Source organism: Sorex fumeus, unplaced genomic scaffold, assembly GCF_029834395.1.
Source record: "Sorex fumeus unplaced genomic scaffold, SorFum_2.1 ptg000013l, whole genome shotgun sequence".
NCBI classification, from domain to species: Eukaryota; Metazoa; Chordata; class Mammalia; order Eulipotyphla; family Soricidae; genus Sorex; species Sorex fumeus.
The window spans coordinates 13493316-13512549 of NW_026606070.1; the positions used below are offsets into that span (position 1 = coordinate 13493316).

The window sequence follows — 19234 nt, forward strand, 5'->3', positions numbered from 1 at the left end:
CCCATCCCCCCGTCTCTGTGGCAGGGCAATCCCCTGTGTTCTCTCTCTCCTTTTGGGTGTTGTGGTCTGCAAAAGAGGCATTGAGTGGCAAACATGTTCAGTCCATAGTCTACTTTCGACATGCATCTCCCCTCCTGGGAGGATCCTCCAAACATCCTTTATTTGGTGCTCCCTTCTCTATCTGAGCTGCCCTTTCCTCTAGGATACCCGGCTGGCCTCTAAGTTATGGAGTAATCCTCCTGGTGCTGATCTCAGCTATTCTTGGGTATTAATCTCATACTTTGTTACTTTATATCCCCCAGATGAATGCAATCTTTCTATGTCTATCCCTCTCTTTCTGACTCATTTCGCTTAGCATGATACTTTCCATATTGTACCACTTGTATGTAAATTTCATGACTTCATCTTTTCTAAGAGCTACATAGTACTCCATTGTGTAGATGTACCAAAGTTTCTTTAACCAGTCATCTGTTCTTGGGCATTCAGGTTTCTTCCAGTTTCTGGCTATTGTAAAGAGTGCTGCAATGAACAAACAAGTGCAGATGTCACTTCGACTACACATTTTTGCCTCTCTGGGATATATTCCCAGGAGTGGTATTGCTGGGTCAAATGGGAGCTCAATTTCTAATTTTTTGAGAATCGTCCATACTGTTTTCCAGAAGGGCTGAACCAGTGGACATTCCCACCAACAGTGAAGGAGTGTCCCTTTCTCGCCACATCCACGCCAGCATCGGTTGCTTTTGTTCTTTTGAATTTGGGCCAGTCTCTGAGGTGTGAGATGGTATCTCATTGTGGTTTTGATCTGCATCTCCCTGATGATTAATGATGTAGAGCATTTTCTCATGTGCTTTTTTGCCATTCGGATTTCTTCTTTGAGAAAGTTTCTGTTCATTTCATTGCCCCATTTTTGGATGGGGTTGGATGTTTTCTTTTTGTGGAGTTTAACCAGTATTTTGTATATCCTGGATATCAACCCCTTGTCAGATGTGTATTCGGTGAATATCCTTTCCCATTCTGTAGACTGTCTTTGTATTTTGGTCACTGTTTCTTTGGAGGTGCAGAAGCTTCTTAGTTTAAGATAGTCCCATTTATCTATCTCTGTTTTCACTTGCTCGGCCAGTGGCGTGGCATCTTTGAAGATACCATTAGCTTCAATGTCATGGAGGGTTTTGCCAACTTTGTCTTCAATGTACCTTATGGTTTCTGGTCTGATGTTGAGGTCTTTAATCCATTTTGATCTTACTTTTGTACATGGTGTTAGGCAGAGTTCTGAGCCTATTTTTTTGCATGTAGCCGTCCAGTGATGCCAACACAATTTATTAAAGAGGCTTTCCTTACTCCACTTCACATTACTTGCACCTTTATCAAAGATTAGATGAGCATATGATTGAGGAGAAATGTCAGTGTATTCAACCCTGTTCCATTGGTCTGCAGTTCTGCCTTTGTTCCAGTACCATGCTGTTTTAATTATTACTGCTTTGTAGTACAGTTTGAAGTTCGGGAGGTTGATTCCTCCCATTTTCTTTTTCCCAAGAATTGCTTTAGCTATTCGTGGGGGCTTATTGTTCCATATAAATTTCAAGAGTGTTTGCTCCATTTCTTTGAAGAATGTCATGGGTATCCTTATAGGGATTGCATTGAATTTATACAATGCTTTCGGTAGTATTGCCATTTTGACAATGTTAAGTCTCCCGACTCATGAGCAGGGGATATCTTTCCATTTCCTCATGTCCTCTTTTATTTCCTGAAGTAGCGTTTTGTAGTTTTCTTTGTACAGGTCCTTTACTTCCTTAGTTAAGCTGATTCCTAGGTACTTGATTTTCTGGGGCACAATTGTGAATGGGATTGTTTTTTTCATGTTGCTTTCTTCTCTCTCACTGTTTGTGTATAGGAAAGCCATGGACTTTTGGGTATTGATTTTATAACCTGCAACTTTACTATACGAGTCTATTGTTTCTAAGAGTTTTTTGGTGGAAGTTATTGGGTTCTCTAAGTAGAGTATCATATCATCTGCGAATAGTGAGAGCTTGATTTCTTCCTTTCCTACCTGAATGCCCTTAATATCTTTTTCCTGCCTAATCGCTATTGCAAGTACTTCCAGTACTATATTGAACAGCAGTGGAGAGAGTGGGCATCCCTGTCTCGTCCCTGATCTTAGAGGGAAGGCTCTCAGTTTTTCCCCATTGAGGATGATGCTTGCTGTAGGCTTGTGGTAGATGGCTTTAATTATGTTGAGGAAGGTCCCCTCTATACCCATTTTGGCTAGGGTTTTCATCATAAAGGGGTGCTGGATCTTATCAAATGCTTTCTCTGCATCTATTGATATGATCATATGCTTTTTATCTTTTCTTTTGTTAATATGGTGGATTATGTTGATTGATTTCCGAATGTTGAACCATCCTTGCATCCCTGGGATGAATCCTACTTGGTCATGGTGTATGATCTTTTTGATGAGTAGTTGGATTCTATTTGCTAGTAGTTTGTTGAGGATCTTTGCATCTGTGTTCATCAGGGATATCGGCCTGTAATTCTCTTTCTTTGTGGTATCTCTGTCTGCTTTTGGTATCAGTGTGATATTTGCTTCGTAGAAACTGTTCGGAAGTGTTTTTGATATTTCAATTTCGTGGAAAAGCTTAAAGAGTATTGGGAGTAAGTCCTCTTTAAAGATTTGGAAGAATTCACTAGTGAATCCATCCGGGCCAGGACTTTTGTGCTTGGGGAGACTTTTTATTACCATTTCAATTTCCTTGATGGTGATAGGTCTGTTCAGGTATTCCAGGTCTTCTTGGTTCAGCCTTGGGAGTCTGTAGGAGTCTAGGAATTTATCCATTTCCTCGAGGTTTTGATGTTCCGTGGCATAAAGCTTCTCAAAGTACTCCCTGAGGATCCTCTGAATTTCTGTGGTTTCTGTTGTAATGACCCCCTTTTCATTTCTGATTCGGTTTATTAGGGTTTTCTCTCTCCCTTTCTTTGTGAGTTTTGCTAGAGGCTTATCGATCTTGTTAATTTTCTCAAAGAACCAGCTCTTGGTTTCATTGATCTTTCGGATTGTTTTTTGGGTTTCCATCTCATTAATCTCTGCTCTGAGTTTTATTATTTCCTTTCTCCTGTTCGGGTTGTGCTCCTTTTTTTGGTCCTTCTCCAAGCTCTTAAGCTGTGAGGTTAGGTTACTTATGTGTGCTCGCTCCTCCTTCCTGAGGAATGCTTGTAGAGCTATAAACTTTCCTCTTAACACAGCCTTTGCTGTGTCCCATAAGTTTTGGTAACTCGTGTTCTCATTTTCATTCGTTTCTAGGAATCTTTTGATTTCCTCTTTGATTTCCTGTCTAATCCACTCGTTGTTCAATAGTGCACTGTTTAATTTCCAGGTGTTTGATTTAGTTTTCTGTTTTTGTGTGTGATTTACTTCTAATTTCAGCGCATTATGGTCTGAGAAGATTGTTGATACAATCTCTACCTTCTTAATTTTATGGAGGCATGTTTTGTGGCTCAGCATGTGGTCTATCTTGGAGAATGTTCCATGTACGCTTGAGAAGAATGTGTATTCAGCTTTTTGTGGATGAAGTGTCCTGTATATATCTACTAAGTCCCTTTCTTCCATTGTTTCCCTCAAATGAAGTATGTCCTTGCTAAGCTTGAGTCTGGTTGATCTATCAAGAGGTGACAAAGCAGTGTTGAAGTCTCCCACTAGTATTGTGTTGCTATTGATGTCTTTTTCCAAATCTATGAGTAGTTGTTTTAAGTACTTTGCTGGTCTCTCATTAGGTGCATATACATTTATTATTGTAAGTTCTTCCTGTTGTACAGATCCTCTGATCAATAAGTAATGGCCTTCACTGTCTCTTATGACCTTCCTCACTCTGAAATCAATGTGGTCTGATATAAGGATGGCTACCCCAGCTTTTTTATGGGAGCTGTTTGCCTGTAGGATTGTTTTCCAGCCTTTGACTCTGAGTCTGTGTTTGCTTTGACTATTGAGATGCGTTTCTTGCAGGCAGCAGAATGTTGGGTTCAATTTTCTAATCCATCCTGCCACTCTATGTCTTTTAATTGGTGCGTTTAGCCCATTGACATTGAGAGAGATTATTGTTATGGGATTTTGTCCCATTGTTATGTTAAAATTGGGTGTATTTGAGGGGCCTTTCTTGCCTTAAAGTAGCCCATTTAGTTGTTCTTGTAACCATGGTTTTGAGTCTATGAAGTTCCTGAGCTGTTGTTTGTCTGTGAAACTGTGTGTTGTTCCTTCTATTATGAATGAGAGTCTTGCTGGGAAAAGTATTTTGGGGGAGGCATTTATTTCATTGAGTTTTTTTACTATGTCCCACCACTGTTTTCGGGCCATGAGGGTTTCATCAGAAAAATCAGCTGTGAATTTTAAGGATGCTCCTTTGTAAGAGATTTCTTTCTTCGATCTTGCTGCTTTCAGAATTTTGTCTCTGTCTAAGGTTTTGGTCATTTTGATCAGAATGTGTCTTGGGGTATTTTTATTCGGATTTCTTCTAGCTGGTACCCTTCGGGCCTCCTGAATGTGGTCACAAGTTTTCTTCAGCTCTGGAAATGTTGTAGCAATGATGTCTTTGACAGTTTCTTCTTCATCGAGGTTTTCTTCCTGTCCCTCTGGGACTCCAATAATTCTTATGTTACCCCTCTTGGCTTCATCACGATCTTCTCTTGCCATCTGTTCCCGAATTGTGAGTCTCTTTTCCATTTTCTGCTCTTTTCTGGAGAGTCTCTGAACTTCATCTTCGAGCTCACTGATTCTGTTCTCAGCCGCTGTTACTCTGCTGCTGAGGCCTTCCACTGAGCTTTTCAATTCGCCTACGAGATTTTTCAGGTCTGACATTTCTGACTGCATTTTCCTCATTTCTGCCTTCAGATCCTCTTGTCTTCTATTGGCATTGGTTTCCATTGATTCTTTTAATTCCCTAAGCATCCTAAGTAGTTCCCTTCTGAATTCCTTGTCAGAGAGGTTGTCTAACACTACAGTACTGTTGGTGTCATCTGGGCTAGACTCTTCAATATGAATGTTTGGTGGGCTTTTGCGTTGCTTTACCATTGTGAGAGGTGTGGTTTAGTCCTTCACGTTCAGTGTTACTATTCTGCTTGATATGCAGTGTGAGTTAAGATAGGCTTATGAGTTATTGGCAACTGTATTTCTAGTGGCTGAGCTAAAATAGAGAAGTTTCCATCTAAGAAGTTAGCTTATGGTTCCTATGGCATATGTAGTGGGAAAATATTTCGCGGCCGCGTTAGCGGCCGCGGCTCCGGAAAGAGTCCCTGGCACTGGGCGAGGAGTTGGGAATGTCTCCTGTTTGGAATTGGAGCCGTTCAGCTTTGTTGCCCAGAGCTGGGCCTCTGTGCCCGTCCCACGCGGCTCAGGGGTTGAAAACCGGCTGTCTCGGGGCTGTTTCTAGCTGCGCGTGCCCAGAGAGGAACCCAGGCCCTTGGGGGCGGGCTGTACCTGTTGGAATTGGAGCCGTTCAGCTTTGTTGCCCAGAGCTGGGCCTCTGTGCCCGTCCCACGCGGCTCAGGGGTTGAAAACCGGCTGTCTCGGGGCTGTTTCTAGCTGCGCGTGCCCAGAGAGGAACCCAGGCCCTTGGGGGCGGGCTGTACCTGTTGGAATTGGAGCCGTTCAGCTTTGTTGCCCAGAGCTGGGCCTCTGTGCCCGTCCCACGCGGCTCAGGGGTTGAAAACCGGCTGTCTCGGGGCTGTTTCTAGCTGCGCGTGCCCAGAGAGGAACCCAGGCCCTTGGGGGCGGGCTGTACCTGTTGGAATTGGAGCCGTTCAGCTTTGTTGCCCAGAGCTGGGCCTCTGTGCCCGTCCCACGCGGCTCAGGGGTTGAAAACCGGCTGTCTCGGGGCTGTTTCTAGCTGCGCGTGCCCAGAGAGGAACCCAGGCCCTTGGGGGCGGGCTGTACCTGTTGGAATTGGAGCCGTTCAGCTTTGTTGCCCAGAGCTGGGCCTCTGTGCCCGTCCCACGCGGCTCAGGGGTTGAAAACCGGCTGTCTCGGGGCTGTTTCTAGCTGCGCGTGCCCAGAGAGGAACCCAGGCCCTTGGGGGCGGGCTGTACCTGTTGGAATTGGAGCCGTTCAGCTTTGTTGCCCAGAGCTGGGCCTCTGTGCCCGTCCCACGCGGCTCAGGGGTTGAAAACCGGCTGTCTCGGGGCTGTTTCTAGCTGCGCGTGCCCAGAGAGGAACCCAGGCCCTTGGGGGCGGGCTGTACCTGTTGGAATTGGAGCCGTTCAGCTTTGTTGCCCAGAGCTGGGCCTCTGTGCCCGTCCCACGCGGCTCAGGGGTTGAAAACCGGCTGTCTCGGGGCTGTTTATAGCTGCGCGTGCCCAGAGAGGAGCCCAGGCCCTTGGGGGCGGGCTGTACCTATTCTAGTTGTTTTTTACAAGTAGCTTAATGTTGTCCTCATGTTTACCATTGTAAATGTAGATAGTTAGATAGTGTTGTACTTGTAATCTACATTGTAATGTAGATAGTTAGATCTAAGTAGCTATCCTTTATGTCTTGGATATTTTCCAATGCCTGATACGGGTTCTGGAAAGAGAATGCATTTGTTGAATGAAATTACCTGATCAATTTATTAGCCAAAATGTACTGATTTTTTGCCTTTGAGACACTTTGAAGTTATTTCTGGAAGAAATTCCAATTAATCCATTGACTGCCATGCAGGGGAGCAAATGTTTGGCATGTACACGCAGTGGGCATGGTGGTAATCAAGTCACTGAACAAAACCAGGCCAGCCAGTTCTTTGGCAACATTCTTTCATCCTTTGAAACTCTGTATGTACTGTGACTACTGTGACCTGGCATCACAGGAATTTGCTGTGTATAGATCACTGAGAATTCTTTGTAATTTCCTCTGATGCCCCTGGGCAATTATATATATATATATATTTCATAATAATAATTAAGGAATTTAATAGCCATTGCTATTGGAAAATATTTGTTTACTCTCATTGGGATCCAGGGTGCCATCACAACCGTAGTGTGAAATGCCTCCCTGAAATGACAACATGAACTGTTCAGATCCATCGGTATCTGAGTCCTTCAGGCTGTTGGTCAGATCATGAATATGAGGCTGGACTCAGCTAATCAACAGCTTTTCCTAGATTCAGGCACATGTTTTCTTTGAACCAATATATGAACCGTCTTTTCTTACAGTTTTCTTTTTGATTCCTTATTTTATTAAAACTTTCTATTCTTAAGTAGTAAAGATAACTTACATATTGCTGTTGCACATGGAAAAATTAAGAAATCAGGAATCTCAGTGGTATGATGAAAACAGTTCAGTATTGAAATTTTAGGCAAGAAATTTCTAATACCTTCTTGTTGCTTCAGGGCAAGAGAACCCGTAGAGGGATCCAATGAGAGGCATAATCTCCCATTCGGGCAAGCAGCGCATTAGTCTAGGGATAAGTGTCAATTACCAGCTCACTAGTAGACCTGAAAGAGTCCTGGGGCATGAACTTTGAGACAAGTTTCTTGGCTAGACTTGCAGGTCTTCCACTTTCTCACCCCATACATCGTGCTTTACTCATTCATAAATAGGAGATGGAAACCTGCTCACCATGAAATGAGTTGAGATATGCATATATTTTATATAACTAACATTTGGCATTCTGTGGAAGGCAAAATTAAAATCTAGGAAAAGAGAAATAAATGAATGAGGAGGAAAGGGAAGAGAATAATTTCTTCTCTATTTTTGATGTTATCGGTCCTTTTCGTATCTTCATTATGAAAAAGAAGGGGGGGGGCTTTCTCCTATATCAAAGCTGTGTGTTCCCATCTAAGCAAAACCAAGACTTTCAGACACAGATCTTCATTCTTAAGATATTATGAAGATTCCTACTACTATTCATGCTATTCAGAGCTATTGGGGGGGGGTGCACAAAAAGTCTGACCTATTTGTGTGGAGAGGAGGAGAATGAGATACTAAAGGTAAAGGATATTCTAGGGGGACAAACTGGACAGAAAGACAGAAATATTCTATTAATGAGTGTGCATTTCAAGTGAATGGATTTACTGAACTTTTTCTCATTTTTTCAGCTACTACCACCACACAATCAAAGTGGAGAGACCACTTCTCTCGGTGCCCCAAGCAATACAAGCATTATTGCCTCAAAGGGAGATGTCGGTTCCTGGTGGCAGAGCAGACGCCCTCTTGTGTGTAAGTGGAGCACCTTGAGCCCATAAGCAATAGTGAACAGGACAATGGTGCCGCCTCAGACCAGGCTGTCTATCAGGACACAGGTGCTGATACTGCCACGGACACTTTTTCAAGGCCTGTTCTGTAACCATTGACGGAGAAACTGTACAGTTTCCCCCTGCTTGCGCGAGTCCAGGTACTCTTGCAGGTGGGGCTCTTATATAGTTTTTGCTTTATAGAAGCAAAACTGTTTCTGCCGGTGGTGATACTTTCAGTGTCAATCATCTAGGTGGTTCAAATGACAACAAATCCTGCTGGCCTCATTTAGGTGCTTTGTATTTTTTATGAATATGAAGGAACTTCTGTCAGATGAAAAGCTGCTTTTGTATAAAGCATTGTAGGCATTGTTTAAATATCAGGAAATGAATCTTAGTTATAAACAAAAATCTGCAAAGTTTTGTTTAATGCAGCAAGGAACTAGTATATAAGTTCTTTCCAGCTTATAGTAGATAGGGACCAAGTTTAATTCTACACTGCACTGTAGCACTGTCATCCTGTTGTTCATCAATTTGCTTGAGTGGGCCCAGTAACTTCTCCATTGTGAGATTTGTTGTTACTGTGTTTGGCATATCGAATACGTCACGGGGAGCTTGCCAGGCTTTGCCGTGTGGGCGAGATACTCTCGGTAGCTTGGCGGGCTCTCTGAGAGGGGCGGAGGAATTGAACCCAGGTTGGTTGGGTCGGGGGCGTACAAGGCAAACGCCCTACCCGCTTTGCTATCGCTCCAGCCCAAGTTTAATTCAGTTAGGCACAAGTGTTTTAATGCAATTTTTGTTTATCTCTTTGTTTGGAGGGCTGAATTTGACAGTGCTTGGGGATTACTACTGGCTCTGCACTCAGAGATCACTCCTTGGGGGATGTATATGGTGTTGAGAATCAAATCCAGTTGGCCATGGGCAAGGCTAGTGCCCTAGTCTCTATACTATCACTCTGGCTTTTGGGGGGCAATTTTTAAGTAATCATTTTCTTTTAAACAGATATCCTTCTAAAGTGCCATCTGAGACTCTATTTAAAAAAAAGCTGGGTGATTTTTAAAATATAATTTTGACCTACAGTTTATAGAATATTTAAATTCTGGTGTGTAGTTAGTTCCTCCAGAAGATTTTCATTCCCATATCTCAGGACTGTGTTTCTGAACCTTAATTCAGTGGAATGTATAAGATTGATGGGCCTCTTCAGTCTGTTAATGTGCAGTTAAGTTAATTCCGTGTTTTGCCTCTTGTGAATAATGTTGCTCTGAACATAGTGGTACAAATAGCCTATTAAGTTTGTGTTTTTATATTCTTTGAATAAATTCTTATGAGTGGTATTGCTGGGGCATATGTGATTTCCATTTTTCTCTTTTTAAGAGATGTAACTCAATAGTGTTTTAAGGTGCAACTCAAAAACCAACTCCTTCTGGAGTTCTGCTTTTTCTTCAGCATTTAATAAACACCAACTAAGTTCTTGCAGTTTTCGCCTCTTTCTGTTTCATATCAGAGATGTACACACTGACTGAAAATAACCATCATCTGATTTATTTTTGGTTTGATGAAAAGTAAAATAGCATGAGAGCCATATAGCTAGCAATGTTATGGTTTGATCTAGCATAGTTATATTGGTTTGTAACTTGCAGGAATACTACTTACTAAGAAATTCAGTTAAAGCATAGTTAAGTCATGGAACCATGGAACCTTCTTCTGAGGTATAGACTCAGGTGTCAATCAGATACCCTTTCTGCCAACTAGTCACATTCTAGGATAGCTCTTTCACCTGGGACACCTGTTGGTTTCTCTGAATGTTCTTTCAAGAAATAAGTGCTTCTGGAAAGAAGAGCCTTCTTTTGTGTTGGCTTCTTCTTTTTTGTCTGTGTGATGATGCCAAGCACAGTATCTGAAAGTTACTAGGTAATCAAAGAATGCCTCAGGGGAAAAATGAATAAATCAAATAATATATTTCTTTATCAAATCTCAACAATAAAAACAAAGACCTTAATGTGAATCAGAAACAAAATCAGTGGTTGAATAATGCAGAATCAATAGGAAGATCACTGAAGGGTATAGAAGTCACAACAAAAATTTTGGAGTCAGGTAGACACATGTTTTTATCAACAGTGTTAACAATGGGTCAGTTATCTTCCCGAACCTAAATTTTAACTTCTATAAAAGGGGATAATGTCTTTCTCTCAAGTGTTGAAAATAAAGCAAAATTCTGTGCTAGCAAAAATACCTATTGTGGTCCCAGACACAAAGTAATTTTTTCCTGAAATTTTAAAAGATGAATAATGCATCAAGCTGAGTGGATATGTTCAGTCTTCAAATAGTACAAACAAGAACTCTCTTGCTTTGGTAATTGTTCTACCTTGGAAAACCAGAGAAAATACTTTCATTTGAAATCACAGAAGTATATAAATTCCTGATTTTACATAAAAGATCAAAATATGCTTTATGTACCTCAAATTTCTGATGAGTATTCTCAGCATTCTCTTGGAATGAGAGTGGTTTGTTCTCAGATAAATAATCTTTATTTGCTTAGTATACCTCATTAAGCAGTGTTACATGTGATTAAGAGCATGAACATGGTAGCTAGAATTTATGGTTTTTGAGTCTCACTTAACTTTTTTTTATAAACTTCAGTTGTTCCATTTATAAAACTAGGGTGAAATAATTGCACCTATCTCAAAAGTTGTTATAAGGATCAATTGAGTTTATACTTATAAATCTCTTAGAATATTTTCCGATGATTATTTTAGACTTGCTATTCCCAATCTAACTTGGCAGAGTCTTCAAGGGATATAAATGTCTTTAAATTTTATACAAGTTTTATTTTATCAGATGCTTGTTAAAGAAAAAAATATTTATTCAGCATTTAATAAACACCAACTAAGTTCTTGCAGTTTTGGCCTCTTTCTGTTTCATATCAGAGATGTACACACTGACTAAAAATGACCATCATCTGATTTATTATTGGTATGATGAAAAGTGAAATAACATGAGACTCGTTATAGCTAGCAATGTTATGGTTCGATCTTCTAGCATAGTTTCATTGGTTTGTGTCTTGCAGGAATACTACTTACTAAGAAATTCGGTTAAAGCATAGTTAAGCCAGGGAACTAGAGCTTTATAATTAGAAAAACATTCTAAAAGAGAGGGAAACAATTATTGTGTTTTTTTATGGAGAAAAAAAGTCCTATTTATTTAAAAATACCATATTTTGTAAATTTGTTCATGAACCTTTTAAGATAATTAGAATACTATATTTGTAAGATTTTTACTAGCACTTTAAAAAATTACTCAAACACATACAATTAAAAATGAATCCTGGGTACTGGAGTGATAGTACAGGGGGTAGGGCACTTGCCTTCCACACGGCCGACTCGGGTTCGATTCCCAGCATCCCATATGGTCCCCCGAGCACCACCATGGTAATTCCTGAGTGAGAGTTAGGAGTAAGCCCTGAACATTGCTGGATGTGACCCAAAAGGCAAAAAAAAAAAATCCTCCTTCCCCCCAATTCCATTCCAATATGCCACATATCCTTGCTACTCCTGCCTATTATTTTGATCTTACAATCTTGAAGGAAGCAAAATTCTCTCAAACTTCTCAGAGTCCTTTTACATTACATGCCATTAAGTACTTTTTCTCCTTTGCTTGCACTGAACTGCACTTTTCAGTTTTTATTTTTATATCATTTCTAACAGCACTGAAGGGCTCTTCTGGGTCAGAGCTTAGGAGATTGCTCCTCCTGAGACTAGGGAGAAATCCAGGTTTCCTCCATTGAAAGCTTTAGCTCAGTCCTTTGAGCTGTAGTCCTGCCCATGCCTCACTTTTCAACTGATAGTTGTGATTGAACTTTTATCTTTTATTTTTATTTTTTTAAATTTTTATTAGAGAAACACCATGAGGTACAGTTGTAGACTTACAAACTTTTGTGCTTGGGTTTCAATTATACAACGATTAAGTACCCATCCCTCCACCAGTGCCCATTCTCCACCACCACTAATCCCAGTATCCCTCCCACTCCCCCATCCCCCCCATCTCACCCTGCCTCTGTGGCAGGGTACTCCCTTTTGTTCTCTCTCTCCTTTTGGGTGCTGTGGTTTGCAAAAGAGGCATTGAGTGGCAATCATGTTTGGTCTATAGTCTACTTTCAGCATGCATCTCCTATCCTGGGCGGCTCTTCCCAACACCCTTTATTTGGTACTCCCTTCTCTATCTGAGCTGCCTTTACCCCTAGAGTATGCAGCTGGCCTCCAAGCCATGGAGTTATATTATCAGCTACAATTATGTCATTAGAAGATGTCCTTACTTGAGAAATACAAGCTCTGTTGGAATTAACTGGCTTAGCTTTATCAAACATAAACTATAGAATAACCTGACAATAGATTCTTTCTTTTAAAAACTAAACACACTCAACAAAACATATCACTGTTAACAGCAACCACAAAATACGATTGTACACAATTCTTTTGAAGATGTGTCATTTTATCTTTTTGAGATTTGAATATCAGTATGAACAATATCTCCTTGTGTTTTGAATAAGTGTGCGGAAGAAAAAGGGGAAATGTTGGTTAATTCAAAAGTATTGATGTCATACATATGTTTTAAATTTTGAAGTGTCCTCAGATCAACTTTCTTTGTACTGGTGAGCATGTGAAAAAATAACATGAGATGCTATAAATAGTCCCCATAACACTAAGCCTTCAGCTCATTAATTATTGTTCAGGCAAGGCTTGGTTTGGTGAAATGGATCTATAACCAACTTGGGCTATCTGCTGGGTTGAGTTTAATCCTGAAATTGTATTGAAACAGAATTAAGAGAATGAGGGAAGCAAAGTCATAGCCTCACTGAGAGAACTTGCTGAGTTCTGCTCACTGATTTCATGAGGCCCATGGAAAAAGGGGAGAAGAGCATGTAGAGGAGGTAGACGAATGCTTTATGAATGTAAAATGGAAGCTTTAGGTGATCAAAGAAACAGAAAATGCCATATAGTCTAAGTGTTTTTAGCTACAATGGAAATATAAATTCCCATCTCTCTATTTTGCCAGTGTACTTTTTGTTGTTGTTGTTGTTTTGGGGAAAACAGTCAGTGTTGTTCAGGGGTCATTTCTGGCTCTACACTCAGGAATTATTTCTGGCTGTGCTGAAGAGCCCAGATGGTATACTGGGGATCAAACTTGTGCCAGCCACATGCAAAGCAAACGCCCTACCCCTGCTGTGCTATCTCTGGCCTGGGTAGTGTACCTTTTTATTCAAATTGTTTGATCTGTCCTTGATAAATATTATGTTGGAATTGCACACAAGCCTTTTACTCAAAAAATATCCACAGGTCATGCATGAATTTCAATTATTTATTTCTTCATTGGGCTAAAGATTAAAATGAATAAAATAGTTCAAACAATGAGAAAAATACTGGAAAGGCTATGACTTACTGTGTCTTTGAGGAACATGGTTGGAGATAAATTAGGAACAGAAGAGCATTATTACCTAATCTTGTCTGTGATTTCTCCAAAAGTAGAACTGGAACTATTAGGTCTAAGGTACTGAAAGAGAAGGAGGTGGAAGACAGAGGCAGAGAAAGATACTATAGAATAGCGTTTATGAAGGTTACTGTCTATTGTGTGTTAAGCTCTAATCTATGAACTTAAATAGATTACCATTTGATCATAATAAAGCAGAGTAGATCTTTCTTTTTGGTTTTCTTAGAGGGACACATACTCCATAGTGCTTTGTCTTGCTCCTGGTTCTTCATTCCCCAGAATTCCCCCGAGCATCACTCCTGGTGGGTCTCAGGAGACCCTCTGTGGTGTCCTGGATTGCATCCTCACTGACTGCCCTCAAGACAAGCACCTTACCCATTGCATTGCCAGTCTTTCCGAGAGGAAAGACCCATTGCATTATTTTTCAAATATGCAATAAAAGATCTGGGGCATGTCGAGGCTGTTTGCATTGCCTTACAAATAAATAGAAAGCCTGGGGATTGTTTAGTTCCTTGTCTTGGAGGTATTTAAGAGTGGAGAAGTGCTAGGAAGGGAATTTTATCATTCCTTCCCTTTCAAGCTTGGAATCTAAACTCTCAAACTGAATTTTAGAATACTGTCTTCATTGCTGTTTGTTTATATTAGGCATATTGTTAATAATATCCAAGTGATGACAGGTCTCAAAGTGAATCAAGTGAAATTACTCAGTGCACACAATGGTGTGCAGTTTTATAAGTTTTAGAAAGAGTTGTGTCCTTTATAAGTGCTCAGAAATGGAAAGTCTTAATATTTATGAAAACAATATCAGATATTCTTAAGAATCTTATTTTTTTTAACTGGTTGCTTTCTTGTTTTATTTTTGTAGCTGTGAAGAAGGCTATGCTGGGGCGAGATGTGAGAGAATTGACTTGTTTTACCTGAGAGAAGATAGAGGGCAAGTTGTGGTGATTTGCTTGATAGCAGTAATGGTGTTTTTTATCATTCTGGTGGTTGGTGTCTGCGCATGCTGTCAGTAAGTATTTAAAATCTAATAGTAAGTAAATCAGACAAATTGTATCTTCATTTTATTTTTTTTCCTTTTTCCTTCCCTGTTACCTCTTTTCTTTTCTGCATTGATTTTAATAAATCTCTTTCAAGAATTGCCATCTTTTGGGCCAAAGCAATAGTACAGCAGGTCAGGTTCTTGTCTTACACTGACCAGCCCAGGTTCAATCACCAGTGTTACAGAGGGTCCCTCAAGCACTGCCTAGAGTAACTCCTGAGTACAGTGCACAGAGTAAGCCCCAGTGGGTATGGACCCAAAACACAAAAACAAAGTCATTATTTTTGTGAAAATATTTGTTTATAATAAACAGATTCTTTTGTCACTTACTAAATATATTATACTTTAAAATAAAATTTGTATGAATATCCTGCCTTTTTAAAAAAGAAGGTGAGCACAGTGAATGAAAATGGTCAAAGGGGACCCATTTCCGCCTATAAGTAAATAATTTCTGGGAATGTAATGTATATCTGGTGCCCATATCTAACTTCCTGGTGACCTGGTGACCATAGCTAATGTATATTTTGGAAGTTGCTAATAAAGTAGATTTTAGGGGAAGAGGAAGGTTGGGTCATACCTGGTAGTGCTCAGAGATCACTGCTAGTGGTTTGGGGGTACTATAGGCAGTGCTAGGATTCAAATAGGGTTGACCATGTTCGGACCATGAGCTTAACCCCTATACTATCTTTCTAGGCCCCCAAAAATAGGATTTTAAGATTAATACAAGAAAATATTTTATATAACCTATTATGGTAACAGTATTTACTAAACTTATTGTGATGGTTATCTCACTATATTTACGTGTGTGTACATATACGTACATACACATCTATACATCAAATCATTTTGTTATACACCTAAAACAAATGCAGTATTGCATATAATTTATATGTAAATTTAAAAAACAATTATTTGATCTTAGTTCATTATATATTTTAAAATTAAGTTTTTTGTTTGCATTTTGGGCCACACTTGTCAGTGCTCAGGGATTATTCCTGGCTTGGCACTCTGGAGTTACTCCTGGCAGTGCTCAGGAGATCCTGGGGACTGAACTGGGGTCGACTGCATGCAAGGCAAGCTCCCTACCTACTGTATACTATTGCTCTAGCCCCACAGGCTGTGTATTTTATGTGACTTTGTTATTATGCTAAACAGATTTTACTTTCTTAAACTGTCATGATACAGTAATTTTGAGGGAAAGAAAGAAATACAAATGGTTTTTCTCAGTCACATTAAAATGAACTTTATTATAAAAGATGATTACATTTTTTATTCCCTATGCTTTTCATTGCATATCACAGCTTTGTAATCAAGAAAAATGAGACAAAATGACTTAGAACAGTTGTAGATAAATTTTGTTTTGGAGCCCATCATCTTTTTTTTTATTAGCTCAGGACTTCTACAGAGTGCTGAAAAATGAGCTTTCTTAAAGTGCCAGATTCCTTTCCTGTGAAGCTAGTCTAATACTGTTAATCACTGTGGGGCAACACCAGATGAGGTTTTAAAGCTCCTTTATTCACAAGGTCCTTGGAAAAAAACACTAACAGGAGTCTAAATAGTGTCCCAATTTGTCCCACTTCCACTGTTAACTCTCTTTGGACAATGGATAAATAACATCTTTAAATTTTAATTTCATTTTCTGCAAAGTGAGAGAATTAAACTATGAACTTTTTAGGATTCACTCTAGCTGTAAAATAAAATGATTTTTTAAAAAAACTTCTCTTCTTTAGTGCAAAAAAGTAGTTCTTATAATGCCAGGTATGGAACAGAAGTTAGAAAGGCCTATTTTATTACATTAGTATTTAATCTTACTTTATGAAACTGTATTGCAGTCCAGAATATTTAGCACACCTCTAAATTATTTTGTCTGTAAGTGTAATGAGCATATTCAGAAACTCACCTCATTCTCCTGTTGTTTTTTATTTAATGTCTGTTTTCAATTAGTACTGTTTGCCTTTTTTACACTCCAGCAACACATATTTATCTATTCTGTGAAATGAAACATTCTCTTGTGTTAACCAAATGGCATTAATAATCAGGTCCATTTCCTGTTCCCTATAATAGTTATCATTTGAGACTAGAGCTTACTTTGGACAACCTGGCAGGTTACCGAATGTAACCTGCCCACACGGCAGAGTCTGGCAAACTCCCAGTGGCGTACCCAATATGCCAAATACCAGTAACAATGATGGGTCTCATTCTCCTAACCCTGAAAGAGCCTTGAATATGGCACTTTAAAATCTCAGGGCTAGGACGAAGGAGACGTTACTGGGGCCTGCTCCAGGCAATTGATGAACAACAGGATGGTTGTGATGGTGATTGTGAGACTAGAGAAAAGGGTGAGTTATGGGAGAATCAAATGGCTTAGAAATAAGATCAGAAAGCTTTATGATGAGTCAATTCATGTTCCTGTTAACTAGCAGTTCTGTATTATTTCTAACACTTTATTTTCTAAGTCCTCTTCAGAAACGTCGTAAAAGAAGAAAGAAAGAAGAAGAAATGGAAGCTCTGGGTAAAGATACAACTCCAATAAATGAAAATATTCAAGAGACTAGTATTGCTTAATGGTAAGAATGATAAACTTAGTAGATAGATGTAAAACTATTCACGTGATTTTTTTTTTGATAAAATGAAGCTTAATTATCTCTAGTAAATCATTGATTGATTATATGTTTAAATGCTCTGAAAATAAGTTGACCTTTTATTAATAGAATCTCTGGAGGCAAATACGAGAGTTTCTCCTCTTTCTTTGCATGCATGTTCCCACAGAGATAGGCATTTAGGAGAGTGAAGTTTTCTATATGATTTATAATATTCTGAGATCAGTCTCCTTTCTAATTTCTAGGCACTGTAGGCACTGTTGAAATGGTTTTATTTTTTTCTCCCTTGTCTGAATGCAAAGAAGAATGTAAGTGTACGCATCTCATGTAGAAGGGCAATAACAGCCATGTTTTATAATGACCACATTTCTAAAGAATTTGTCAAATGAGAAACTCTTTAGATGATATAGTAAATTCCTATTTACTATAACAGTATATACCCAGTAGAACAGGTAGGGTGTTTGCCTCTATGTGGCTGACCCAGGTTCGATTCCTCTGCCCCTCTTGGAGAGCCCGGCCAGTTACCAAGAGTATCCTGCCCCCCACAGCAGATGCTGGTAAGCTCCCAGTGGCATATTCAATATGCCAAAAACAGTAACAAGTCTCACAATGGAGACATTAACTGACGCCCACTCGAGCAAATCGATGAACAGCAGGAGGACAGTACTATAGGACTACAGATCTGCTAAAGAAAAAGACCTGATAGGGCTGGGATAAGGGAACCCTGAGGCACACTGAGGCTCCTGGAGTCTGCTAGCGATAGCAGCTGCTCCACTCTCTCATTTGGAAGTGCTGGGGAAATGTTATTTTGGCACAAGAAGGACCCCCGGGTAAGCACCGTAGCTGTGGATAGAGGTAGCCATTGCTGAAATCTAAACAAGGAAGGAGACAAGGAGTGGAGAAAAAACACCTCTATTTTTTGCCTCTCTTCTTTAGATCTTTAGCACGTACCTCACATCAACCAGATCCAAGCAGAACCTGGAAGGCACCTGTAGGATGTAATCGGTCACCTCAGGCCCCTGTCATACAATCAGCCAGGGTTCCTTTGGATGTAATATATAGCTTCAAATCCAACCTAACCGGTTTAAAATAAAGGAGGGGAATTTGATTCACATGAACTGGCAAAGGAAAGGTAATCTTCACACTTGGTTAAACCAGAAGCTCCCAGACCTGACAACATTTTTTTTTCTCTCTTTCTGATCAGTGTTGGAAGAGTTGGCTTTAGTCTTGGTTAATTCCTCTTAAGTCAAAGCAGAAACCTGTAACAATCAGAGCCAGTAACTTCCTTGTTCACATGCCGGTAGAAGCCAGTGACTTTCCATAGCTCCCAGCAGGTTAGTGCAGTGTAGTAAATGCTTATGGAGAAATTATAATGTTCCCCTAACTTATTACCAAGAAAACATCAATGATTAGAAAACAAAATGCTGCACTGACTTTTTAAAAAGTCCTCATAGTACATTTGTTTTCAATGGCCTGATTAATATTTTTTTAATTTCTATAGATTATGAAAATATCTCCAGGCTGTTGGGAAGCTGAAAACTGCCTTATACTTTTGGAAATGGACAGAAGGTGTCTCAGGAAAACAGCTAAAGTGAACTGTAAAAAATGTGTTTACTTTTTGTTTGTTATGTTAATTTTTACCATTTACTGTTGCTTTTATGAACATAATTTGTAATTTTACTATTGTTTAGTTATTGGGTAAAATGACCCAGTTAAAAAGTGAAGGTTTAATACACTCATTTAAGTTTAATCAGTGGGTTTAATATTCAAATAAAAATGAAAAAAAGTCGGAAGGAGTTGAAATCTTAGGAATTGAATTAATAAACCACCATTTATCCAATACAGAACATGTGCTAAGAATGTAAAATATATTATTTCCTTTAATCATTTCTAGAATCTATAAGACATCCCCTGTATATAA

The 19234-nt window shown here is 39.5% G+C and overlaps 1 protein-coding gene across 1 annotated transcript in view; it reads left to right on the top strand.

Moving 5' to 3' along the window:
• BTC (betacellulin) overlaps positions 1 to 18934 on the top strand; it is a 39535-nt gene extending 20601 nt beyond the window's left edge. Inside the window, exons 3-6 of the mRNA XM_056111160.1 lie at positions 8053 to 8173; positions 14537 to 14683; positions 17170 to 17280; positions 18815 to 18934. Coding sequence (XP_055967135.1) covers positions 8053 to 8173; positions 14537 to 14683; positions 17170 to 17278 — 377 coding nt within the window. The 3' untranslated portion in view covers positions 17279 to 17280; positions 18815 to 18934. The remainder of the gene's footprint in view (positions 1 to 8052; positions 8174 to 14536; positions 14684 to 17169; positions 17281 to 18814) is intronic.
• The last annotated feature ends 300 nt before the right edge of the window (positions 18935 to 19234 follow it).